The following is a 27993-nucleotide window of genomic DNA, read 5'->3' on the forward strand; positions in this document are numbered from 1 at the left end:
GAGCCACAGCATTCGCCGTGGGAATGAGGAATTACTGAATCCTGAGCCAGAGCCCGAGCCTGCCTGAGATGCTGGTGGTACCCTAGGGTGCGTTACACATGGCCAGAGACATCTAGTAACCTGCTGCTGCTGTGCTTTGGCTGGGTGCTAGAGGATGGCTTTGGATCCTGCCCCGTTGGCCAGGGCTGTGCGGCTGTTGTAGGTTTGCTAAACTATATTAGCTAATGGCCTTTCTGGCCAGAGTCAGGCAACATGTGACACCACCCAGCAAAGCCAAGCCAGTGGCTGCTGTCAGGCATGTGCCGTGCTGGACCCTCTTATCCAGGAGGGGGGAGATTCTGGCAGAAGCTTGTGCTCTACCCTCCAAAGAGAGTGCAGGTTACTTCACTTCTTATCCCAAATGTCAGCAGTAAAGCTCTGTTTATGGCCCCTGTGTTGACCCTTGAGTTACACACTGCGCTGGGCATCAGCCCTGCTTTTCCTCTCTGTCCCCACAGCCAGGTGAAAAGCATGGGCCATCAGGTGGCTACAGGGGCACGAATCTAGGCAAACCTCCCCATCTCTCCACTGCAGCTCTGGTGTTGGACAGGCCAAGCCAGTGAGATTCCAGAACCAGCCACCTGGCCTCCCATGGCACGGAGGGAGGAGGGGGTTCCCTTGCTGGAGTCTGCAATCAAACTCAACCTAGCAGCTCAGGTTCCAGGTGCAGCGTCTTGTTCTGGGGCTGCTTCTGCCCTCACTTGACTTACAAGCTTCTTTCACAAATTGCTGTATCCCGCCCACTCCCTTGAAAAGGGTTAGGTAACATGTAACGAGAGACTCTGCACCTCCTCTACACTTTAATTTCATTGACTAATTACACTGGTTTGTTTAAACTTGAGCCTGCTTCAGCTCTCAGTTCATGGAGAAAATGTAACTTTTGGCGTGAGGCTGCAGTGGGTCATGTCAAATGGCCAGGCTGCCCCAGTGGATGGCAGCCAGACATGCTTTCCAAAACAGAACAAGCTTACACAGCTTTATGAAAAGAAAATCCAGGGCATGGCCTTGGCAGACGCAGCCCCCTTCTCCCCTGTACGTAAGGGTGGAGGGGACAGGCTGTCCTAGCAGAGGCATGCTAGCACAATAGCGAGGAGTTCCTCGTGGCACAGTTCAAATGGGGTAACTCTAGCTAACTTCCTCTTCCTTCATGGAGGTGGCCCTGGCTGCACCTGGAGTGCTGCCTTGTGACTAGGGATGTAAAATACCGTTTAATCCGCTAACTAGTTAAGCTTTATGTTTAGATCATTAACCACTTAAACAGGGTGGGCAGCCCTGACCCCTTGCCTGCAGTGCAACAGGCCTGGCTGCTTTAGCCAGGCTGGGGGCAGGGTCCTGCTCTAGTCCAGCCAGGCCACCAGTTAACCACTGACATCACTTTGTGGCCCTGCCAGATAATGGCGCAGGGAGGCGGGGATGGAAGCAGCCACTCTGCAATGAAAGGAAAAGGGTAGGAGCTGAGTTTACACTGTGTTGAACTCATGTCCGCGTTACACACATTTTAAAACCAGCAAAGCCATGGGCAGGTTCTAGTGTGAGGCTGAAATCTGAAGAGCCCTCCCTGCCTCCTAGAATCACAGCAATGGACTGGAAGGGTTCGTTAGAGGCCAGCAAGTCCAGCCCCCTATGTTGAGGCAGGACCATCCCCAACAGCCATGTGGCCAGCCTTTTCTAAAAACCCTCCAGTAACATGGATTCCCCAGTCACCCTGATACCTAACAAGCCTGGTACCTAGTGAGCCCTGCTCTGGTAATTAATGAGTCTTATTGTTAAGTTTTCTTTTGTGATACCTCTTAGTCTGTCTTCTGTGGACTCAGAAGCAATTGACCAAAGTGCTCTTGCCCATGAGCTAGCCTGGGCCAAATGAAATGAGCAAGGACTTGGTCTAGGTTGGAGCCTCTAGCTCTGGGAAGGGAATATTAGAGAGTTGATTGAACTGACCCAGGAGGAAATTCAAGCCTCAAGAGTGGGGGAGAGGAATACCAGCCAGACACAGAGAGAGATGCTGAAAATGGTAGGCCCCAAGGATGCTAGAGGGATTTCCTCTCTCCCTCCCTCCCCCCAAGAACTTACTCCCTCCCTTGAAACAAAATACAGGACTATGTAGCACTTTAAAGACTAACAAGATGGTTTATTAGATGATGAGCTTTCGTGGGCCAGACCCACTTCCTCAGATCAAATAGTGGAAGAAAATAGTCACAGCCATATATACCAAAGGATACAATTAAAAAAAAGTGAACACACATGAAAAGAACAAATCACATTGCAGAGCAGAAGGGGGATGGGGGGGGGAAGGAAGGTGAATGCCAGTGAGTTAATGATATTAGAGATGGGGAAGGGGAATGTCTGTGAGTACATAGTATTAGAGGTGATAATTGGGGAAGCTATCTTTGTAATGGGTAAGGTAGTTGGGGTCTGCTGCTTCCTAAATAACATTAGGTAATTGAACACAGGGGCTGTGGCGCTTTGGTACAGACAAGTGCCATGGGGCCGGGGGCCTGCGTTCTGAGCCGCCAGAGCCTGTGCAAACACACACAAGACAACTTTCCAGCTGTTTGTTCCCTCTTTCTAAATGAGAAGCTGCCCTAACCACTGACCACAGGGGCTGCTCAGCCTGGTTCCCAGCGCCAGCTCATGCAGCTCTGAGTCAGCGCAGGCTAGTCGAAGGGTTCAGACCAGATCCTGTGCGCAGGGCAGATGCAGAGCCGTAATGCCACTTCTCGGCTTCGGAGAGGTGGCTTCTGGCCCTCTGCCAAATCGCATGGGATGAGCAGGAGCATCCCAAGGCATTTTTCATTGCACGGCCACAGAGGGGGGAGCATCCTCCTCTGTAAATTGCACTAACCCAGTGGTTTGAGCCTGACCCAGGAGAGGGATCTGGAGGAGCTTGGGTCACTTCTTGAGGGAGAGCCTCTCCCTCTGCCACCAGCTCATCAGTACACGACCATGTGGCTTCCTTGGCCAGCAGGGGAACTAGGGCCTGCCTTGAGCAGGGAGTCAACCAGAGAGCACCTGGACAGGGCACCAACAGTGACCATAGGCCTTCTGTTCTATGTTCTGCCTCCTCCCGCCTTGAGATAACTGGCGTGCGTACAGACAGGTTCCTATGGGTTAGATGCTTAGGAATGACACCAGAGAAGGCTTAAGGCCAACTGAGGAAACTTACCGCTCACAGCTTGGATTTCCCTTAGCCTGCTGCAGGTACATTGGCCAGTTGGATTTCTCTCCTCTCCCTGCAGGTCCTGGCTCAGGCAACACCATCTTGCTCCCGTTCTCAGTCTCAAATTGGAGCTCTGAACTTAGCCTTACCCACATCGGTCCCTCCAGCTGCCCCCGGCTACACATGGCAGACGACATTCATCCCAGTTCTCAGCCGGAGCAGATCTTCCACCTGGTGCCCTCTCCAGAAGAACTGGCTCACAGTCTTCAACACAACGATGTAGCCACCATGCACACCAGTCGGCAGCGGGACTCGGACTATGAGCTGGACTCCCCTGGCAGGGGCCATGTGCGAGCTATTGACAATCAGTATACGCCGCTCTGACAAGATGGGGAGAGGGGGTTGCAAACCACGCACTTTGGCATGGAAGCCCATTAGATAATTTTTGCTATATATTTTGGGAAGCCCATGAAAAGAATGTAACTAGTTCTGATTAGGGAGATTTTTGTAAGGGAGAGGGAGTATAGATACATAATTTGTTCACTCCAATCTGGGTGTGATCTATTAGGTCTGTTAAAGGGCCTGTTTTACATATTAATCAAAACTTTCCTATTACTGTTTACACAGGTCGTTCCTGTTAACATGCCACGCTCTCTGCCTTTTAGGCTAGCGTCTGCACTTAAGTAATCGGTATAGACTGTCGCTTTCTGTCTCCGCTGCCCTTTTGGACATGATGGAGCCCAGAAAACAAACCAGCATATTAAGTTACAGCCATGTAATTGGACAAAAATGGATTAGAAGTTCTCTGCAACAAGTTACTGGTCTGGGCTGTGCATAAAACAGAGAAAAGTCACTTCCTGAAGGCCAAGGAATGTCTTGCCGTTGCGTAAGTCATAGTTCCACATTTCTAACAGAGCAGATGTCTTATCGCTAACATGAGTTTATTCAGTATTTTTGGACAGAGTGAAGGCTTTAATTTAAATCATGTTAGCATTTTTTTTTAAAGTTGAAGTTACTGCTGCAGCTATGGGTAAAAGAAATGCTTACATCTCTTAGCTATGATTAAAAAGTGAACACTAACTTCCTCTCAGTGAGGTCAGCTTAACACAACTGATCAGAGGATGAGAGAAGACTGACATCTTGTCAGAAAGAGCCTTGGAGTAAAACTTCTTTCTGCTGTGGAAATCTTATTGGCACAAGTCTACAGTGAAGCAAAAGTGTGGGTTCCTTCCCCCCAATAAGTTATGTGAGTTTGGTTTTTCAAAGCAAGAGGTGTGTTGACAAACAGCTGCTGTTGCTTGCATTTAACAAAAAAAAAAATTTAAATACCAGATCATATTTGGGAAAGTAAAGCTATGCAAATGTTACTTCCCTGTGTGCCATAGTTTTCTAGTCAGATTGGATATAACCTTTTCACCGCCTGTATCTCCTCCCCTCCCTTCAGCATCCATAGGTCTCAGGAAAATCAGATGGACAGTTGGATTTTTTAAATACCATTTTTGCTATTTATAGAGAAGTAACATGAGTAACAAACAGTTACCCAAAAGGGGGGTTCACTAATGAACCTTCTTATTCTTGTGCCTTACTGTGACTTTGGCATTTCCTTGGTTAGGAGGAGATGTGACTTGTTTGCTTTCGTGTGTCTTTCCAGAGAGATGGGTCCATGAAGAGCTGCAGGTTCTGACTTAAGATTCATAGTTTAACAAACAATAAGGCCACGTCTACACTGGCATGATTTTGCGTAAATACTTTTAACGCAAGAGTATTTGCGCAAGAGAGCGTCTACATTGGCATGTGCCTTTGTGCAAGAGATGTGCTTTTGTGCAAAAGCATCTGTGCCAGTGCAGACGCTCTCTTGCGCAAGAAAGCTCTGATGGCCATTTTAGCCATCGGGCTTTCTTGCGCAAGAAATTAACGTTGCCTGTCTACACTGGCCTCTTGCGCAAGAACAGTTGCGCAAGAGGGCTTATCCCTGAGCGGGAGCGTCAGAGTATTTGTGCAAGAAGCACTGAATTCCTACATTAGAATGTCAGTTTTCTTGCGCCAGTACTCGCGGCCAGTGTAGACAGATGGCAAGATTTTGCGCAAAAGCAGCAGCTTTTGTGCAAAATCTTGCCAGTTTAGACAGAGCCTAAATGTGTGGTTTCACTAACCCCCCATAAAACAGAAATGTTTCTCGGCTGAGCTACCCTGCTCAGGGAGTGTCTGACCCTTAGAATGGATAAGATGCCTTCATGTCCGCTCAGGATCAAACCCCCTTGTGGAGGGAAAAGACAGCAATTGCTTAGAGAAGGAAGGTAACATTTAACTAGCAGCAGAAGTAAGACAAGCCAGCATCATATAATCACTCAATGCTCCACCGAACCAATGTGTTGCCACTGAGGAAATAAGAATCACATGAAATGAGACTCATTTAAATATTCACTCTGGATCCTCTCTACACTTAGCCAGAGAGTTTTGGTTTTTGGGTCACCAGGCAGTGAATGCAAGAAAAACACAGCTGTATTTATGTCCTGCCTAGTTATTAAAAAAAAATCCTCTGCATTGTACTTGTCACTTTACTTAAATGGTGGGAGAGAGGAAAAGATACTTCCATCTCAAATTAGCAGCAGAAAATGTAAACTGTGCAAAGAATTCCTGGCAAAGAATTGAAAGGCCTATAGTTTGTTTTGCCAGCATTGAGTCACACCAGAAGGGGCACTATGATAGAAGAGACTCCCTTGGATCATGGTGTACAGGAGCAATTTTTTTTTAAAGGTTTAACTTGAAAAGCCCCTTGATTGTCTGGCTTTTATACACCCTATACTCATCTTGGAAGTTGGCAAAATATATTGTTCTCTATAGCTCACCTTTGTGCATTCGACAGCACTCTAAGGCAGAGAACAACCCTTAAAAATTCTGACCAGAGGCTGAGGTTCTGGACACACATGGAGCCAGGATTTCTGCATCAACTGGAATTCCGCAATCAATCAGCCAGTTTTTTTAAACAATGGAACTCAAGTGGCCAGTGCCCTTAACTTCCACCAAACACATTTCTGCTGCAAGAGCAGACTCACCAACAGTCTCAGTAGCTCAATCACTGTTCCCAGTTGGTCTTAGGATTTCTCATAGGCAAGGTATTGCCCAAATCCAGCGTGGTAGGCTACAATATAATAGGGCTCAGTTAATACAACTATCCCCAGGATGGTTTTTGCCAAACAATTCACTGTCCTCCATCTCTTGAGAAACCCAGAGGGTGGAGTCTCAGTGGGAGTAAATCACCTAGTGCCCACACCCCTTTACTTTTAAACAAGGAAGGCTTAAGAACTATAGGACAATGAGGTGTAAGTGTGCAGGCTACAGCACAACACTTACCTCTGCAACCCTTAGGAAATGCTTGGTTTGTAGGTTAAACCTTGATTTGATGCCATCAGCAACACTTCGCAATGACCACAAACCAACCAGCACCAAATCTTCATTCAATAGAAGGTAAGGCAGCTTTTACCCACGTTAGTGAGTGATCAGAGCAAGGAAAGAGCATGGCCTTGACAAAACATGGTCATCACAGCCCTCATGCCTATTGGTGCTGCTTTTGGGTTGGGGTTTTTGGCCCACCAAGTCTTGTTTAAGGGCCAGCAGCCAACCACAAACACACTTGATGTATTATATTTCATTGCTAAGGCTGCTTTAATGGACTAAACTGAATCTTCTTATTGAGTACAATATATCCCAGGTGTGTGTCATTCATTCAGGGCTCCTATACAAACATATCCAAGTAGGCTCTCTGACAGGAGGGTGGGAGCAAAGGGGGCAGTTACCCAAGGATCCAGCCATTCAAAAGAGCCCAGGGCTAGGACAGGAATAGCAGTAACAGCACTCCAGGTGGTTCTGAGAGCTAGCTATCCCCAGCCCTATCCCTTCTGAGCCCCACAGAGACAGAGACAGGCCTTCCACTTTGCCCAGGGCCCCAGTAAGTCTGGCACAACCCCTCCATATAGCCACACATCCCTATCAGTACCTTTGCCTGGTACCTAGCTGCAAATCTGTTCTGATTATTCACTAAAGTTGCTATTTCAGAGTTAGCCAAAGCTAGGAAGAAGCTGCAGAGTCCAGAATAAAAGGCTGTCACAGGCCAACAACTCACTGCTAAAGGAAATTGTGTATGGAGTGGGAGGAATTGTATAGTGAAAGCTAACAGACTGTTTGCAACCTCCAGCCACATGGCTGTCAACCACTTTCCCCACCAGTGTTCTACCCATCTCATTCCTTCCCCAGCCTAAAGGTTTCTATTCCCTCACTGGACAGATATTCTTCCATACCTTTCCTTTGTTACTGCAGTAGAGTAGCTCGTCTCCCCCTCACTCTGGGATGGGATCCTAGAACTATTTATATAGTAATTCCAGGGCCAGATCTTTAATCTACACTCCTAGGTCCTGGGAGGCTGATTTTAGCAGGGACAGAATTCTCAGAAGTAGATGGCTTGTGATACATTTCCAAGTCTGACTTGTTTCCCGTCCACTTCTGCACCACCAGGATTACTTTATTACATGAAATCAGTACACACCAATTCTCTACTAAGAAACATGGGGACAAACTGATAAGCTCTTGATATAAGTTATAATTGTATGGACTTCTCTAGTTACTTGGCAAAAAAGATCTTAATAAAGTCTATGGCATGTTTCAACATAGACTTTAAGACTTTTTAAATATTTAAATGAAAGTTAATAACATCTTGTGGGCCAAAGAATTATCCCCCTTGGTGAGTGTTCACAGGAAAGTAGCTTTCAGTCATCACAGCCTTAGAAGGATGGAAAGGCAAAAGGAGGACACTAAACTTTTGCACTTCTCTCCTGAGCAGTGGAACTCAGTTGCACTGCCACCTGGACTACTGGATACCTGGGAACACTGCCAAACAGCTGCTGAGCTTGGCATAAGTTCTTAGCCCGTGACAATCTCAGGGCCCAGAGAAGGGACACACAAAATTAAATCTGACTGATTTGTTCCAAAATCTAACCTAGGAGGCTGAGTGATTGTAAACAGCTTATCTAAGGGCTGGCATCATAAAGGAGACCCAGCATGTCTGTTCTTCCACAGCAATAGGCACATCGGGGCTTCTGAAACCTTTCTAGTTTCATAGTTACTTAAGGCGGTGTTCCACAATAAATACATAGTAGGATCTAGGGCCTCACCTGCTAGCCCAAGCTTCTCTCTGGTGATAGGCTGAGCTAGCTATCATACACGCTACAGGGAGTGCCAAAATATAAACCTGACTAGGCTTTGGCCCAGGTGCAGAAAGACCTCTCCCATCCCCAACTCTATACCCCTTGTTCTTATGAAAGCATTTGCTTGCTATTTGCTGACAGACACTGCCTACAGGCAACTCTTGCATGTCCTTGTGGGAGACATTTAACAACGTATCCTGTTGCACTTTAACACAAATATACCTATAGTATCATGAGCTTTTGTGGGCACAACCCACTTCACTCATCTCATCTGAAGAAGCGGGTTTGGCCCATAAAAGTTCACAATACTATATTGTTAGTCTCTATAGTAGCATGAGCTTTTGTGGGCAAAGCCAGCCCCCTTCTTCAGATGAGATGAGTGAAGTGGGTTGTGCCCACGCAAGCTCATGATACTATAGATATATTTTTGTTAGTCTCTGAGGCTATGTCTAGACTGCAAGCCTCTTTCGAAAAAGAGCGTCTAGACTGCAAGCAGTACTTTCGAAAAAGTAAGCTGCTTTTTCGAAAGAAAGCAGCGAGTGAGTGTGGACGCTCTCTTTCTAAAAAGCCCTGTTGGCATTCAAGAACGCCTTTTTTCGAAAGAGTACTTTCGAAAAAAGGCGTTCTTCCTCGTGAAATGAGGTTTACCGCTGTCGAAAGAAAAGCCGCGTTCTTTCGATTTAATTTTGAAAGAACGCGGCTGCAGTCTAGACGCAGGTGAAGTTTTTTCGAAAAAAGGCTACTTTTTTCGAAAAACCCCGAGTCTGGACACAGCCTAAGGTGCCACAGGACTACTAATTTTTAACATTACAGACTAACATGGCTTCCCCTAAAAAGAAATTTATCATCATCAGTATGAAGTGCCATTCTGGTCTAGCCCTCTGAACAGCTAATCCTACAGGGACACCAAGAGTAATCTCATTGAGCCTTTTGCTTCAAGGCTGCATTCAATAGAAAAGCTTTGAGGAAGAGGTTCAGGTCCAGCAAAGAAAATCCAAATCATCATCATCCTCACCACCCCAGCCTAGTCTGTGCAAGAGTGAAGCAGTATTGATAAATATTTGATGTTCCTTGGACCACAGAAAACTTTCAAGTTAGAGCCAATGTGTACTTTACCATGCATATAAGACCTTTCAATGTTGACTGACAAGCTTGAGTACTATATTCCACATTTCAGCATAAAAGCTTGTTGTATGAAAAACAGGTTGTCATCTTAAGACAGCACTTGCCCACCTGTTCACTGCCTTTTTATCCAGTAGGCAATTTAAGGCCAGCAAGAGTTTTGTTGAAATAAAGTGCATTTATTTCAAAGCGCTACTTTTTCATCATCACAGAAGAATTCTGGTAGATTTTCTATGTATTGTTTCTGTATGTACTGTATAAGTAACTTATTCTTGAATAATGCAGTTTTGCTACTATGTACAAATCAGCTCTTAAATAAATTGTTTTTAGAATCTATTTCTTCTCAGATTAATACTTTTATCCTAATTTTCTCCAGCTCTCAGTGACTTGTCAGTTTTTGAACCAATAGCAGTTGGAATGTAAAGATCCCGTCTTGCCTACTTTTAGAAATGAAAGTCACATGACTACGGTGAGGCATAGCCATGCTGGTTCTAGGATATTAGAGTGGCAAGTTGGGTGAGGTCAGATTTTTTTATTGGGCCAACTTCTGTTAGTGAGGCTGACAAATAGAGCCCTGCATGGATACAAAATTTGTCTCTGCATCCGATCTGTAACCCTGTCAACATAATCCACGGATATCCACAAATTTGGAGGGTTCTACAAACTTTCCAGCATACCTCACCCAGTGCACTAAACGACCCAACAACTATGAGGGTCAAACCAGACAATCATTACCATTCTTAAATGAACTTGTACAATAAAATGATAAAACACCATCATCATGTGTGAGTGAACACTTCACAAAACAATCACTCTGTAGCAGTCCTCATCCTCAAAGGAAACGTGCACGATACTTTTTAAGTATGAGCTTGGGAGCTTAAATTCATATATTGGGTAGACATCAAAAAGCCTGAACTGAAAAAAAGATACTGGAATTATGGTGTATTACAACAACCTGTAACCCACTGACAATTCCCCACCTGCTTCATCTCTGTTTCATTCTTTTGAGTGGATAGGTTCATGGGCCACAGCCCCTTGAAATATGTTGAACAAACTAAAGAAATGTGTGTCTCACCAACAGACACTGGTCCAATAAAAATCAATAGAGGTACAAAGTACACTTGGATGAATAAGATGTACCATTAATATTTAATGGTTTCATGCCCCCTGTTGCCTGTCAGAAATACTTCTGTAAAGCAGTAACAATTTCACAGCATTTTGTCCACATAGTGAATTGACTTACAAGACAAACTATATTTAGCCTCCTTTCACACCTTTATCTTTGAGCCACAGTATACTTTGCCAGCTGTATTGAATGTGTACATATTTACACAAACACATTATTAACCCGCCTTTACAAATTCAACAATTGGATTGTGCTTTAACAGGACACTGCTTTTCTCCCACCCATTAATTTTTGGTTACCAGCTGTAAGTACACTCCATAAGGAACAGTGATGAAGACCACAGAACATTTTATGGACAGTCTAATGTATTTCACACCAGTGAGAGCTTTCTAAAATACATGAAATTCACTTTTCTTCTAGTCTTTTTCTATAATTCTCCCTCATGTTTTGCCAGTAACTGTTGTAGCCTTTTTTTGCTCAACCTGGCAAGAAGCTTCCAAACACCACTGACCTTTGCATCACATCTACTGCCCCAAGCATCAAGACTTCCTTATTCTGCTTCACTCAGAAGATGATACATCATGGATAAAAGCTACACAGTTGAACCTAGAGAGTTTAGCTGTAAAATGCATTTAAAGTAGAATGTTTTAACTAAATAATATGAATACTGAACTGCAGATATTTAATACCAAACCTCCTTGTGCTTTGCATAGTAAAAAAAAGCTCAAAGTTTATCGCTGAATACTACTCACATTTCATAATGCCAAATCATTTTTACCTGACATTAAATTGGACAATCTTAAAGCTAAAGAATAAAGTAGGGCAAGAGTAACATACACACACCAGATTGATCAGTTTTTAAAACTTTTTTTATTTTTTATTTTTTTTTAAGTTTTTATTTTATATTATCTACAAAGTAAAAGTTTTCTTAACTTAAAAGTTACATCACTGTCTTGCAATAGTGATCACTTCATCAAACGTGATTTATAAATAATAATCCATCAGTTTGACGATTAGAATTTTACTGAACCTGTTTCAAGTTTAGTTAAACATAGAAGGGATCTCCGAGACTTGATTTTTAGTGATAATAGCAGCAAGAATCACTTGTGTTACTTCTTTTGCTAGCTGATGAGTTCATAACTTTGAAGGGTCGTTAAAAAATAAATAACTTCCAGTTTTCAGCAAGCAGAGTTTGGGCACCTGCAGGACTGTGATACAGTGCATGGAATTATGGAATAACCCACAAGTTCCCACATGCCTCTAACTCAGTCCGAATCTCTCCCACTGCAAGATGAACTGTTAGCATTCCTATTGGATGTTACAAGAAATCGATTTTTTTAAACAAAATAAATGAAATTCTAGTTGTCTGTGCTTCCAGTTGGCAGAGCAGTGGAAGGAAGGTATTTGGCCTACAAAAGGTATCCAGCCTTTGTTACTCCACATCAGCCTTACAACTGTTGTTGGTGGTGGGCTTGTACTGCAAAACAAAGAGTGCATGTGTAAATTGTTACATGGCTTACCAGTTTGCGATTTGCCAGTTACATCACTGGATAACTATTTTGCTCAAGTCTGTAAAAAAGCCTGCATTAAGATGTCCTTTGGCTGTTTTTCTACCTATCCCCTAAGAAAGCAAAAATTCTCACCCTCCCCCTCCATTTTTCACCCCACAAAATCAGGTATTGGTTCATTGTACAAGTTAACACCCTGCTTTGGGAAAAAAACAGTACTCCAGACACTTAGGTAAGAATTACATTTAAAGAGTAACAAAACAAGTAGGGCCTGCTTTCCCCAAGAAACAAGACTGCAAAATGTCACTCTTGGGCTAAAAAGACAACATTATAATGCCATCTGCCTTCAGTTGCCAGGAATACTCCTATCCCTGGAGCAGTAATTTTACAACTATCCTCAAGCCACTTTCTATAACTTACATGTACAAAAATTGGATCATTACTCCTTAAGCCACCTAGATATTCTATCCCCTAAGACAAGGGCAGGCAAATATTGTCCTGCACACTCCGAAGTCTGCATAGTAGGTTTCAGCCATAGAGAAATAGCCTTTCCTAACTTAGTCCACTCTGTATGCATACAAAGTTTACATCTGGAGCAGCAAAATATAAATACTAACTGCAGAAATACTGTCTGTCTCCTTCAACAGTTTGCCTCTGTAAAAGGACATCTTTTTTTCCCTATCCCAAACCTGGCTCATAACGGTTTTGCTCACTAATTTGACCTGGCTCAGTTAAGGTGCAGGTCTCCCACGCACACACTCCTCACCTGAAGGGTGCGTCATATAGGGGAAATGTGTTGTTGTCGAGACTGGAATGGGCTGTAGTGCACTTTGAGCGATGGCGGCTTGGGGACCACCAGGTGGCTGTGTCGTCATTAGCATCATTGGAGCATGGGCAGTTGGGTGAGAAGGAACCATTCCTGACTGTACATGAGCCTGAAACAAAGAGCTCTTTAGTATAATGGTCACAAGGAGGCAACACTCCTGGCCACATGACTAGCAAAGATTCCTCCAACTGAAACAGTAAATCCTGAGATTTACTCCTTGGCTAAAATGTGCATGTAGGGAGTAAGTTTGAGATTTTTAAAACACAAGGTGTCAAATCTTTATTCTTGGCTTTGCTGACTTCTCTTCTGTTTGGGCAGGAGCTCCTTGCTAAGAATGCTACTAGAGGATACTTTTGGAATATTTGTTTAAAAAAATCATCTTTAGACATTTTGTTAAGAATTGAGGGGCATTTCCTATGCAGAGAATGACTTGGATGCTATGCAGAAATAACAGGCACTGATATGGGCCTTCGCACACGTAGGATGAACTGTTATCCCTATCTCATTACTTCATATGAATACTTTTGGAAGGAGGAAGGAAAAGTATGAAGCAAAAGCAATAATATTTACCCAGCACATTCTCCAACCAAGACTTCACACTTCAATGAAATTAACTTGGTTTCTCACCTGTTCTACAATTCCTACTTTAACCACATTCTCCTGTGCTAGTTGCCCACGATCTCATTAATGTTCAGTCTCTCTATATAGCTATATTGGATCACACACAAAAACAGATGGGACATTATTTTCCCCATTTTTCCCCGCTATGTCATGCAGCTAGCTCAGATCTGTCCTATTTTCAGTTAAACTCGCTATATCAATTCTCATGTACTGAAAGTATTCATAATTAATCCCCCCCAAAAAACTGAAATGTGTCAGTCTCACTGCTTATCTTGTGACAAATAAGCACATAACGTATCTCCTCTATGGGAAATTCCTTTCACTCATTAGTAGAGCCCCATGCAGATCTAAAAATGTGGATCCATATCTGCTGGAAACAACATGCATCCAATCTGCAATCTGCTCCCCACCATCCCTAAGCAGTAGCAAGCGGTCTCAGGAGCACCTCTATGGGTGTGTCCTATGGGTGCTTCTCAGTAAAAATGAATGGTGGATATCCACATCTGGGGATGCAAAATATCGAGTGTATGGATATCCATGGTTTTGCAGAGCTCGACTCATTAGTAACGATTCCTGACAGGAGGCAGAGGGACTACCTCTATTTTCCAGGTGCAAGTCCTGCCAATCTTGATCAGTTACTAATCAGTTTCTCAATTTACAAGATGACTAAAAAACCAGGCAGCATTTAACTATGCCCATGTTTAGATGCAAACAAGTTTTCAAAACAAAATAAGCCCACAACCCTTCTTTTGTCTTTAGTTGTAGGTGTGTTTTAAGTAAAGCTGGTAGAAAATACTCAGATCCCAAGTTCCACTCCAGTAGATATGAGTGGCTAGGATTTCCGACTCATTCAAGTTAGATGTGCCGAAAAGGCAGAGTTCCCATATGGCTAAACCCTGCAACTCTTCCCATAAGCACTACTTTAATGTATCACTGTCACCCTTAATCAGGCAGCATTTGATTAACAGGACCCTCAAGTTGCAATATAGCTTTTAAGAAGTTCCCAAAAGGATAAGAAGTAACTCCTGAAGCATACTAAGAACATGTTTGTTCTTCACAGGCATGCCTTCCAGGCCTCATGCATTATGTCTCTCAAGATCACTAAAATTTTTATTTTGAGCAAGCAGCGCTATTAAAGCCATGACAACCATTTGTAAGCAGCTGAGCTCAAAACAGACATGAAAATAAGATTTCTGCAATGGTAATGCTGCTTTGATGCTGATTTTTGTAACATGTTCAGTTTTGTGAGCGAGGGATTCAAATTAGCACTGAGTTACTGATTGCCTTTAAAATTAAATTAATTTAATCTGTTGGGGTTGTCACATCTGGAATTCCCCACCATAAAATGGTAATGAATTTTATGATCGTACTTAGCATCAGGAAACCTCTATCTGTGGTTCTTCAGGATTATTTATTTTCCCATAAGCAGCTGAGGTTAGTCACCACATTCGAGATTTTTAGATAGAAGTAATTCCTTTACTAAAGATTTAAGGGATGCTACACCATCCTGAAAAGCCATCTATACATCTTTTGATATGTCCATGCCTATCGTTTTTATCTCTGTGAAACCAACACTGAATTCCACAGGCCAACATCAGAGATGCAGAAGCTTGGTTGTGCTCCTTAAAACTCTGAGACTTCACCATAATCATTTAGTTATTTTGCACTATAAGAAGCATCTTATTTCCTTTATTAGTTTTTGTGAATCTCACAAAGCAAACAAGGAGCCAGCAAGATTAGACAATTTACCTCTATTTAAAGAAAGCAGGGTGCCCACAGGTATGCTATCATCAGTTACACTTCAGTACAGTTCTCCTAGTCCTTTACATCTTGGAAGTGAAATGATTACCTCTGCTCTTGAGATCTGATGTTCTTGGTGTCTATATAGCAGTCACTTGCAATTAGGCACACAAGGGTCCAAATGCAGGACTTTACAGGGACCCCAAATGAAACTACAAAATCCTGTCAGTCATAGAACTACCAGGCTAAGAGATCAATATCCCACCTATGCCAAAATGTCTTTTCAGGGAATAGCCAAAATGCTTTAGAAGACAATAAGGCCCTATTACAAGTTGGCTAAAGAAAGTCAGTTAGGAGATCCTTCATAACACAAGAGCAAGGCAACAGGAGATCAAAATTAGAAAGCTATAAACTGAGAATGGGTAAAAGGAAATCCGGTAACAACAATTCTCCCCCTCCCCACAATGTCTCCTAATTAACTTGAACAAAGACTGACCCAGACAGATTCCTACTGGATTAACAAGATCTTGAGTTACACTAGCTAGGGTAACATGTATAAGGAGTTTTAACCCTTCTGATTTAAGGCATAAGCCAACCCCTGTATGCCTGGGGTTAGAAAGAAGTATCCTCTGTAGAAATGATCCTGCTTAACTGTACATTCTTTGATATACCTTTATGTTTCCAATAATCTGTGTTCTCTAAATGACAAACAACCAGGAGCCCTGTGGAACCAGATTTATTTGGGCATAAGCTTTCATGGGCAAAGACCCACTTCATCAATAAGCATCGAACAAAGTGGTCTTATGCCCAAACGAATCTGCTAGTCTTTAAAAGTGCCACAGGACTCCTCATTGTTTTTGCAGATACAGACTAACACAACTATCCCTCTGAGATAGTATTATAGTGCTAATCTCTGTAGAGCGGACTCTCCACACTGCTAATCACAGTCACTTCCATTCTCTGGACTTTTTTCTATTTTTACCATATAGTTTTTTATGTGGAGTGACCAAAACTGAAAAGAGCATTCCAGATCAACATGCTGACTACTGCAGCCCACTGCGTTGTCCCCTGTATCCCTAATGGCAACTTAATTCACAATCCATCAATGTACTGTAGTTATCTTTCCATCAAGTGTGCATTATACTTCCCACTTGTCTAATCTGAACTTCTTCCACCTCACACTGCTCAGCCACCTCACTTTAAATTCCTCTGCAATTCTTCATAGCGCTCTCAGGAGTTTCCAAACAGCCCTGAGAATTTCTCATTGCATAGATGTATAAAGATTTAGCTTTGCTTTCAAATGTGTTTTAACAAATTACCTTTTCTAAAGCTCTGTGTGGAGCCCACAGTATCTATTTTATATGAAGTGGGTGTGGCAAGATTCATGAGCACCCAACAGTGCTTCCAGAGTGCTAAATTAACAGCACTGTGCAAACAGAACCCTAAGCAACACAGAAAATAGTCTGCCAAGAAAAATGATGTAAAAAGAGGCCACTATATGATCTTGAGGCACTAGGCCATTTAGTCTTTGGAAGGCTGTTAAAGTTTGTTTACCTGGGGTACATGGGCCATGTGTGGCGGATTAGTATAAGCAGGCTGAACATGGGAAGGATGAATAGTGAAGACTGTTTGTTGTGCTGTTGGAAAACTATTTTGTGGAGACTGTGTATTGGAGCCTGGTGTCATGGAAGGTGGGGTTGGAGCAAGACCAGCATGGTACATTGCTGACTGCTGCTGTGGGTTTGCCAGATGGAGTGCCTGAGCAGCTTGGTGCTGGTGATGCTGCAAAGCAAAAAGTAAGAAGAATTAGTCAAAGATACAGGTTTGATTCCAGGGGGGAAACGAACATTTATTTCATGGAAATAATAATGAATTATTAAAATTTCACTTAAGAGCAAATATGCTCCTATACACACTACACAAATTATAAAATAAAATGCCACATTTTAAATTGGAAAATCTTAACCACCAAGTTCCTAGCACAGGGGAGGGGAGAAAAAGAGTGGGCAGCGGAGGGAAGTCACTAGAACCTTCAGATCTGATGTGTTTCCAGAAACCGACACTATCACAAAAACAAAACCCATCTTTCAGCACTTCCATCTGTGACTAACTTTCATGCCTTAAATCCACATGCACGAAACTGCACCAGGGAATGGTGTTCCTTTAATTAATCACAACAGCACTTCTGAGCCACCTGCCCTCCCATTCCTTATCAAAAAGGGTCAAATGAGTAACTTCCAATCACTGGACTTTGTATGTATGCAGGAGGTGGGGGAAGAGACACCCGCTGCAGTTTACACAAATAATTTTAAATCATGATTCATGATCCTTTACCTTGACCTTTATTTTTATCACATATTGGTTTAAAGGCAGGCTGACTGCACTTCACTTTGGATTCACATACAAATCGTAAGGAAATGATATTTCCAAGCCAAATATTTCTGGAATGATGGAGTATAAACATGCTTAGAGCTGCACAAAGAGCAAACAGACACTGAAGTAACAGACTGGTGCAGTGTTTTCTAACATAATGGGGTGCAAGACATATTCCAAAATATTTACTCTCTATAGTTTTCTTGTTACCTGCACTGGACTGGGAGCAGGGTGACTTCCAGCATGTTGGCTTTGCTGCTGTCCTGTTGGTGTGGCAGAAGGCTGTGGATGAGGCGGATGTGGATGCAAGGTAGCATTTGGGTGGGTATATTGTTGAGCTAGAGAGCCAGTAGAAACTAGAAGGAAAAAAGAGAAAATTGACAAGGGATACAGAATATACATCTCATCAAATTCACATCACATGCTATGTTTTTACTGGGAATGTCAACGTGTAATCGACTATACGATTAACAGATAAGCCTCCCTCTTCACCCCTGGGTTACTGCCTCTGATAGAGAGGCAGCAGCAGCACGGAGGGTGAGAGGGATAGGCTGGAGTCAATATTCACAGGAAGTGGGCTTTCAAGCAGGCTCCCTGTGCATGCCAGCTCCCCAGACCCACATTCCCCTCTGCCCCAAAGGGGCGTGGGACAGAGGCTGCCGCCACAAAGCAGCTTCTGTCTCTGGCAGCCTGAGCTCACCACAGACAGAGGCTGAGACACAGCAGCAGCCCTTGTCTGCAGGAGAGTATATGCTCTGAGATCCCCACAGAGGGAGGCTGCTCCGACATGGGAGCTGGCACAAGCTCAGACCCCATAGGAGGCCGCAGTGCGGGGTGGAAGGCAGCTGGTCTGTGCAGGGAGCTGGTTTTTAAACTGATTTCCCTCATGGACCAACTCCCATCATTCACCCTGCGCTGCTGCCTCTGGTACAGAGGCAGCAGCACGAGGTGGTAAGGGGCTCCCTCGGAGTGGGGCCAGGAGTGCACTGGATACTGGCACCGCCCCCCAAGACTATCCAATAGTTGTGTAACCGCTAAGATTTTATGCGGTGACATGACTATTCAATTACATGCCATCTAATGTCCCTAGTTTTTACAGCACAACACTGTAAAATAGTCTTTCCCCTCCTAAAAATAGTTTATTTTGTAGATACCTGCACATCTTACCTTGGATTGAAAATCTATATTTGCTTTACATGATTTTACAGGAAAGTCAACAAATTGTTCTGGAAAAAGTAAACTCTGTATTTTACAAAGTTAAATAATTCACAAACATGAATATTCTATTTCCAACATCCACAAAGTCTTTAGCTTTTACTTGGCTAACCTCACCATGCTATTTCTGTTCACAGTACCGTCAGCACACATATACACCATGTACTTGCAAATAAGCTACACAAACACATCATAAACAAGAGCTGGGAAACTCTGGCTTTCTGAAAGCAAACCAGCTTTAGTTGAAGTTGATGCCTTATAAATAGGGCCCAATTCAAGGAGCCTTCTTGTATTATCGCCATTCCCATTGGCTTCTTGTTGCTATGGGGCCCATCATTTCTGGAAATCATAGGCGCCAAATTTACACAGAAAGAAAACTCAATACTTAAGTAAGATAGCATTCACCAACTACAGCCACAAAGACACAGGGAAATTCTTCTGCAAAGTCAAGTGTAACAAGATGTCTATGTGCTTGGCCATTCCTATCATGTTTGGCTGTAAATTGGGCCATGCAGAGTTTGCTCACTCCCGTTTGCAACAGGCACAGTAATTTATGAGGAGGCCACATTAAATTGCTTCAAAAACGTCTTCACTAGAGCACTAAACAATTTAAATGAAGTCTCTAAAAAATGACATGCTTCCTCCACACCTGCATCTTTTAGATCTTACACAACATTTAAGATGATACACTATCTATTCACAGCTTGTGTATGAGGCTTGCAAAAATTATACTGATTCATGCTCACATTCACCTCTATACCACACTGCACCGAGATGGAGATTACCTCTGCTACCTGCAGTGCCAGGAATGGGATGTCTGAAGCAACCTATTACTTCATCCTGAACCCAGTATCCTAATTTAACCACTGACTGGAATATGGTACAAATAAGAAATATAATTACTGGCAAAATCAGAGAGCAATGCTAAGAAAGTCAACATTAGGAACATTTTTCTCTGCTGCATCTTCTTGATTTAAAAACCAGTTAAATTGGGGGGAAAAAGAGTTCCATGGGGGCATACAATATAAAATAAATTAGATTACAGTTTAGGCCACAACCATCGGAATATTCATTGCCAGCAATTATTTTTCTTCTACAAAATCCCAGCTCAGACCAAATGGGTTTAAACATTCTAATTTTCTATACCCCAATATGCCAAACCCACATTACAATTTCTGAAATGTATAACTCCTTCGTAGAACACACATAAAATGATATGCATTGATCTGTTCTCAACTAGAGAGTGGGGACTGAAAGAGACAGCATACCACACATACTGCCATTTGATACAGTGCAGCACTGTGTGCCACAAGGCTTCTGCAGGAACTCGCCACTTGCCACTCCAAGTGCTACAGACATATTCCAACTACTACGGAGCAAACAGCCTGTCCCAATCTTCCCCACTTCAGTTTGCTATTACTTCCTTTTTGCCTTACATTCGCTGAATACTTTACAAAACCCTGAACCGTGACTTTATTCAGCTAGTGATGAGTTTGCTTCGGTATAAATAATCCACCTACTGCAGCCCACTCAACCCTTCAAGAACTCACCTCACTGGTCAGCTCCTAGAAAATATCATTAACTCTTCACTGACCCTATGTACAATAATGGCATCTTCTGATTTCAATGTACAGATGAATCATGTGAACTACACTGCAAGGCTTTCAAAGTATTATTCAAAGGTCTAACTTGGTCATGACATATTTGTCACAATATTAAATCTTCACAAAACATTAATTTTTTTTAGTTAGGAGTTGGATTTTGGGAAGTACTAAATTAGCTTGAAAATGTCTAAAGTTTCTATGCATCTAACTGCAGTTAGTCTCCAGTGCTTTGGTATTCTGTTTTGCTTTCAAACAGAGAAATAGTGACTTCATTTTTAATATTACCACTTAAATTGCAGATGGAAATTTGCTGCTGCTGTAAATGAAATTTTTCACTATCTGCAAGTCTGTATGAAATTGACCAATTCACACATTAGAATCAAATCTCAACTCACTATTACAACTCCGTTTCCTTATGAAATTAGTCTTAATCCAATATTTATATAGAGGGGACCAAGACACAGGGGGATTAAATGACTTTCCAAATCTAATCCATTCTCGAGTTTGATTCAAGTGCCTTAGCCCCAAGAATCTCTTTCCTCCTTTCTAATTAAAGTCCCATTCCATTCCAGAGGAGATGTGTTATAAGCATTTACTAGAAGCTCTGTAGGGTATTCATTGCACACTGAAATAATTTAATTATTATTCCCTAAGGCTATTACTGTGCTTCATCTTTTTATTTTTACATAGCTTGAGAGAAGACCAAATGCAAAATACTCTGAAGCAGATACCTCTATCATGTAATAAGACTTCATGCTGAAAAGCATTTATTATAACACCTAATACAAGTGCAGAACTTATTAGAAAATTTTTAAATGCAGAAGGAAGAGGGAGAAGAGCAAAGCACTAATTTTCAGTAATTTATCCTCAAGGCATATGCTTGATAGAGAACTGAGTTAGTTTTGTTTGTTTAAAACTTGGAATTTACATTTTCCCAGGTGTGCGTCTGTTTCATAACCTATTCCAGTCAGTTTATATACTATTAGGTATGTCTACACTACAGCATTATTTTGAAATAAGCTATTTTGAAATAGCTTATTTCAAAATAACGCGTCTACACACAAAATGCATTTCGAAATAGCGTTTTTCTATTTCAAAATTGCATGTCCACACTGAGTGGACACTGAATCATATTTAAGGCTGGTTGGAACCCGTTCTGGCAGGACATCAGGTCAGAAGTTGCTTTGTGGCCAGGGCGGCCAGCAGGACACCCTGGGAAGGACTGGAGGCCCCCTATTTCGAAATAAGCATCTGCACAACGCTTATTTCAAAATAGCAGTTTTGAAATTGGCACTATTCATCATGGAATGAGGTTTATCAATTTCGAAATAAGCCCTCCACTATTTTGAATTAATTTCGAAATAACAGAATGGCTGTGTAGACACTAGAAAAGTTATTTCAAAATAATTCATGTTATTTTAAAATAACTTTGCTGTGTAGACATACCCTTACGTACTAAAAATGCTCACTCAACTGCTACTGCAAATTATATTTTAATAGTAATATGTAAGACATTCACCTTTTGTTATTTTTCTGGAGGCTTTTACAGATTCCATATAATATTTTATTCAAGAAACAAGTGTATAGGAGCAAGTAATGAAATGGGTAATTTAGAAACAAATGCATCCACTTTTTCCAATTTATAGTAGAAGTTCAATTCGTACCCCAGAAAATTAAACATTAGGGTTTTCTTTCCATTTATTTCTACAGAATCTCATTAAGAACATAAGAACGGCTGTACTGGGTCAGACCAAAGGTCCATCTAGCCCAGTATCCTGTCTGCCAACAGTGGCCAGCACCAGGTGCCCCAGAGAGGGTGGACCGAAGACAATGATCAAATGATTTGTCTCCTGCCATCCCTCTCCAGCCTCTGACAAACAGAGTTCAAGGACACCATTTTATCCCCTGGCTAATAGCCTTTTATGGACCTAACCTCCACTAAACTATTTAGCTTCTCTTTAAACTCTGTTATAGTCCTAGCCTTCACAGTCTCCTCTGGCAAGGAGTTCCACAGATTGACTACATGCTTGCCATTCTACAGAGATGCTGAAAACTCATTACTACAAGAGAGATTCTGATACTGTATTTCACTTTCTACAGGTCTTTCTTTCCCTTTAGTAGTAAGGATGTGTGAAAGGAAAAAATCTTAGTTTATGAGTCGTAGTTATATGCTCTCATCTAAGAAGGCAATTCTTCAACACCATAATCAGATTCCAGAGATTTAAATTATAGTGTCACCAAATTACTTCAGATGAGCAAGACATATAAACCCATTAAAGAAGCCTTGCAAAACTGTCATGAAATATTACCAACCTAGACTCAATCTACTCACCTTCATTAGGACAAATGCATATAAACAATGTTTTACGTGATCAGCCAAAGAGTTAATCACCCTAGGACAATATTTCCATGATAATTTCTATAATGAATGTGAGGAAAAAAATAACTGCTAAAAGTAGTCAAAAACCTTATATTACATTGTTCTTGATGCATTGGCAGTACTATGGAAGCACATTACTAATAGTATTTGTGATGGATCCTCTGTGCAAGAACCCTCTGCTCATCTCAGGACTGCTGATAATCATGGTTTGCCTCCAGCAGAAGTCTAAGTCAGAAATGCCTCTTTTCCTTAAAAAAAAAAAAAAAAAAGCTCTGCAGCTTGAAGTCTTGACAGAAGTTGGCCAAATTAAATTTAAAAAAAATTACCTCCCCACCTTGGCTCTTTTTTCCTGGGAACCCTGAACAATGCTCAGTTGATTTGCTTCACTTACATCATTTTCTAAATAGGTGGTTTCTAGTTATAAGCCATATTAATCATAACTATGATGTCTTTTTTATATTGATAGTTAGGACAAGCAATTCCATATTGGATTAGACAAAGATTCCTTACCAGAGGGGGTTTAATTACTGAATAGAATTCCAACTAAATCAAGGAGGAAAGAGCAACAATCAATGCTGGCAACAAGAGCAAAGACAAAGTGAAAGATGGCCATTGTAAACCCACAGAAATAGCTAAAATTAAAAATCAGAGCAGCAGAGTGGAGACACAGAATTACCAACCATTCGCCTCAATAGAAAACAATCCCCAAACTTCTGACATTTCAGTTTATCCTTTGAGGAAAACTGAATGCTGACAATGGACCTAGTGGGCTTGGTCAGAGGAGCAATACATTGACCATCATAACCTACAAGATAGTTTCTAGGAGCTGACCAATGAAGTGGCTCCAAAACTATTGCCAGACCCAGTAAAATGGTGAGGATAACCACCTCTAAAGACTTCAGTCTGAATGGTAGGAAGCAGAGAAATAGCATGTCTTACTTCAAAAAATATATATATAAAATCATTTTACACATTTATGGTGGTCTCCATTTAAAAGAATACCTATGTAAGGAAGGAACTTGTTAAAGGAATTTCAATGCACCAAACCAAAAAATATGAACACCCTTAAGCACTCAAAGTACATTTCCAGTATAAGAAAGACATTCTGTAAAAAACTTTTTCTGTCTGCCAAAATGAAAGCTACAAAGTCCTTTTAAAGCCAAAAGGCTTTAGGGAACACCGGTTACAGTATTTATATTAAAATAATTAAAACATTTCTGACAAAGTGGTTTTACTGACAAAAGCTGATGCCCAAATAAATCTGTTCATCTTTAAGGTGCCATTCATTGTTTTTGTAGATACACACTACCACAGCTACCCCTCTGAGAATTATTTACATTATTCTTCATACTCTCTTGAATGAACTGATATTTACAAGAAAGAACGTGCATGAAACATACAGCTACTATGAACAAATAGAGACCCTAACAAACTTGCTGCAATACAGAAACAAGTTGACACACCCAGGAATTGCACCTCACCTATCCGTGAAGCGCTAAGGTCTCTGGCAGGATGGGCACAGAATAATCTATGGCAATTCCACTAGGGACCCTACCCTGGCACACCATGAGATTCTGAAGCTTCTTCTGAAGTTTTGTAAAAGCTTCCAACAGGCATTTAATCTCACTTGTCATTTATTTCTAAGAGACTACAATAGACATCATTTTGGAATGGTGAGATCTATGATCAGGATAAAACTACAGACGTTATTTGCCATATAATTAGATCATGAGTTCAATATCTCCTCTTTAACATGTTTTGCTTACCCTACAATGTCTTTGTTCAGTGTCCGGACTATCTGGCACTTTTTTTTTTGGCAGCTAGAGTCTTCTGATACAGCTTACAAGTTTTCCATAATAACTGCTTGCCTTTTTCATGAAGTGTACAGAATCAAGTTATATTTGGCCCTGTTCTCAGACACACTGGAGAAAGGAGGCGGCAAAGAGTCCTTCCCCTTTCAGCACATTATTGCAGGACGTAGATGGCAGCACTCAAACACAAGGACCAGGCAGCATAACTGGAAGTGCTTACTCAGCCAGCAGGAACTATCCCCACCAGACCCCATCAAAAGTACACAGGGCTGAGGTCAGGCTACACTTTTAGAATGACAATATGTGCTGCTTGCCATGCTCCATCAGAGGCCCCAGAAAAAGGATTCCAAAGTGATTTTTCACAATTGCTATGGGGATGCACAAGGTACTCTACCCCACCAGCACTCAAAATGAGAGTTCAGGCCATACAGTTTTATTGCTAATAAAACAGAGTCAGTGGTGGGCAACCTGCAGCCCGTGGAGCCACTGGATGCCTCCCTCCCCACACATCTCTCATGAAGTGAAGCACCAGAACCCCATACTTCCTACATCTGCCCCCACCCAGGACTTTTGGAGCACATGAATTGCCTGATTCGCATTACATCTCTGGCTCCTCTCCCTCCCTCTCATAGTTCCAGCTCTTAGAAGGAAGAAAAGGAGCATGAATCAGGTGATTTGTTTGCTCTGAAAGTGTTGGGGGGAGGGGAGGAGGACAGGTAAGTGCAGGCCTCCAGTGCATGAATCGCATGCAGATGGGGGCCAGATGAGTGAAACCCCAGTGGGCCACAGGCTACTGCTGCCCACCAAGGTGCACTACTCCATCCACTAATCATGGCTGCCCAACCCTCACTGGGGTTCTCTTCCCTTCAGGAATTTAATAAACCTTGAGAAAACTGAAAATCCCATTTTGGGCAGGGATGGGGAGGAGTGAAGTTCATGCAGATCTTAAAGAGAGAGATGCCCATTTTTTAGTGGCAGACTAGGAACAGGAGGCTTTAAAATCTTCTTCTAGAGGCTAGTTAGATGCAAGACTTCACTGCACAAATAATAATGTAACTTGGCATGCAGAAAAGTATTTACACAAATCTATTCTACAAACAAGTCACATGTCCATTGTACATTACCTTTTGGTACCCTGTAAATTCATTCATTCAACAATTTTGTTCTTTGAAAAGAGTTTTCCCACATGTTCTATATTTTGGCCTGGTGCAAAGAAAATATGTTCCTTCAGAATGTCTATTCCTTTAACATCTATTCTTTAAAAGTTCTCTGCACAATACAAATATAATATAAAAAACCCAACTCACTGGCAAAGTAGAAAGAAGGGCCTGTCTCCTTGCTGTATGGTATTTTGGGACATGCTGAATTTGGGAAATAGAAAGGTAAATTAGCCTCTTGCCATGTTCACACTTCCAATCATCTGAAACAATTGACTTTTTTAATACTGTAGGTTCATGCAGATTTCATTTTTATTTGTTTAGTTAACAGTGCTGGATATTTTACTGAATTTTACAACTGAGTGAATTTGAAATAAGCTCCAATAAGTTCTCCTTGAACTGAAAACCCCACTTTTTACTTTAATATAAAAACAGATATTGAACTATTACACTCCAAAAATAACCTTAGAGGTACAGTTAAAAAAATAACAATAAAGCAAACAAACAGGCTTTTTGTTTTTTCAGCTGTATCACTGAGGTCCTAAATAGTTCCCAAGGACAACTTTGGAGACGGTTCACTCTTAATCCCTGGAGACTCCTGGAAATTTATTACATACCCACCACTGTACTATTAAGAAATTAGAACTTATTGCTAAGATAGAAAATCAGATAAAATTAGAGAGAACACCAGACCAATAAAACATGTGCAGAAAAAAGAGGGAAAGATCCAAGATCAAGCAAAAGAATAAATAATGCATCAGTGTAAAATCAAAATCTGGTTTTACACAAGTCTTTTACATACACAAGAGAAATTTTATAGAAGCAATTACCTAAAACATATACAATTTATCCAAACAATAAACTAGTGGGAGTTAATTGTTACAGGAATATATTTGTCCTCACAGCCTGTCAACAGAAAACGTGATAACTCATGATTACTAGTATTCTTGAGATAACAAGCAGCCCATGCCTACGAGAAAGTACAAAGCTTGAGCCACTATCCTTTAGAACCAATAAACAGATTAGTTCTACATACATTGATGCTTTGTTTCAGTGCAAAGCATCTGTTGCAAACTTTTCACAATAAAAATTTGGTTTAGTTAAGGATCCAACATTTAAATCCTGAAGTCAGATCAAGTAACAACAGTATTTTTGTTAATGGTGTCCAGTTTTAGTTTTTATTTGTAGGAGTTACAGAAAAGAAGGTTTCTGACATTCTCTCAATGTTTTAGGAGAAACAATCATTCCGGTATTGCTACATCATGTTTAGAAGAACCTTTAAGGATGTCATTTAAGTTTAGTTACTTTCCATTCGTTGAAGAATATTCAACTTCAAAAATGTGGCACTCAAGTGCAGTGACAAAGACACCACTCAGCTCTCCTTAATTGCCTATTACTGTGGACATCTAGCAGAAATATTCAATCACACAGCAGTCACTAAAGGGAATTTTGAAAACTGCATCATTCTACCAGAAGATTTACCCAGTATAGTGTGTTACATGCATTTCAGGATTTGGGTTCCTCACCCACGGAGGAGGAAAAAAGACATTTTCAACAAATAATTTAAGAGAATCTAGAATTGAATTTAATACTCTTCGTTGTTATCCATAATTTGTACTTGTTTCATACTAATCAGGAAGGTGAAGTATTCAGAGATTTTTCACACTGATTGAGGAAATGTTAGGAAAATGCTTTAAAAGCAATTAACAGCTCCCCCCTTCCTCAATACAGCTCTCATTTTAGATTTCTTCATTCTGAGGGTATCCTATAGAAAGCACATGCTAGCTATAAGGACAAAAGGATCTTATCAGAGTTAATCTTAACAAGAGTGGGATATTTAACAATGCCAATTAAGAAGCCAGAAATAAAATCTGAGAACTCATTTGGGTGAATTTATTCTAGAGATTAAAAGCAGTGGCTGTTATTTCTCACAGTGAATGGTGTAATCATCTGGAAGTTATTCATCACTTAGATTCATTAAAAATTCCTGAAGAATTAAGAATCAGACCCAGATCAGAAGTTTACTTCCAGATATGCTGGTGTATTCAATACATGGATGATGATATTATTATTAATGGAGATATACCTACCTCATGGAACTGGAAGGGACCTT

General features: G+C 41.4%; 2 protein-coding genes across 21 annotated transcripts in view; one reads left to right on the plus strand and one right to left on the minus strand.

Annotated features, from left to right (window-relative positions):
• SH2B3 (SH2B adaptor protein 3) overlaps nt 1–9855 on the plus strand; it is a 118252-nt gene extending 108397 nt beyond the window's left edge. The window contains exons 8-9 of one of the 2 annotated variants that reach the window (XR_016348365.1): nt 574–703; nt 3276–3411. Coding sequence is in view for 1 of the 2 variants with exons in the window: in XM_075898736.2 (XP_075754851.1) it covers nt 3276–3580 (305 nt within the window). In the remaining variant the exon portion in view is untranslated. Of the gene's footprint in view, nt 1–573; nt 704–3275 lie in introns of both variants that reach the window. The other variant, XM_075898736.2, reaches the window with a different exon arrangement.
• Nucleotides 9856–11496: 1641 nt separating this feature from the next.
• Nucleotides 11497–27993, minus strand: part of ATXN2 (ataxin 2) — a 117954-nt gene continuing 101457 nt past the window's right edge. For 13 of the 19 annotated variants that reach the window (XM_075898725.2, XM_075898728.2, XM_075898726.2 and 10 more), the window contains 5 exons: nt 26031–26084; nt 17924–18069; nt 16895–17122; nt 12920–13088; nt 11497–12122 (listed from right to left, as the gene is read on the minus strand). In XM_075898725.2, the coding sequence (XP_075754840.2) occupies nt 12094–12122; nt 12920–13088; nt 16895–17122; nt 17924–18069; nt 26031–26084 (626 nt within the window). In that variant the 3' untranslated portion in view covers nt 11497–12093. The other 6 variants (XM_075898721.2, XM_075898722.2, XM_089775281.1 and 3 more) reach the window with 4 other exon arrangements.

The sequence above is a fragment of the Pelodiscus sinensis genome, chromosome Z (assembly GCF_052426305.1).
Source record: "Pelodiscus sinensis isolate ZL-2025 chromosome Z, ASM5242630v1, whole genome shotgun sequence".
In the NCBI taxonomy this organism is placed as follows: Eukaryota; Metazoa; Chordata; order Testudines; family Trionychidae; genus Pelodiscus; species Pelodiscus sinensis.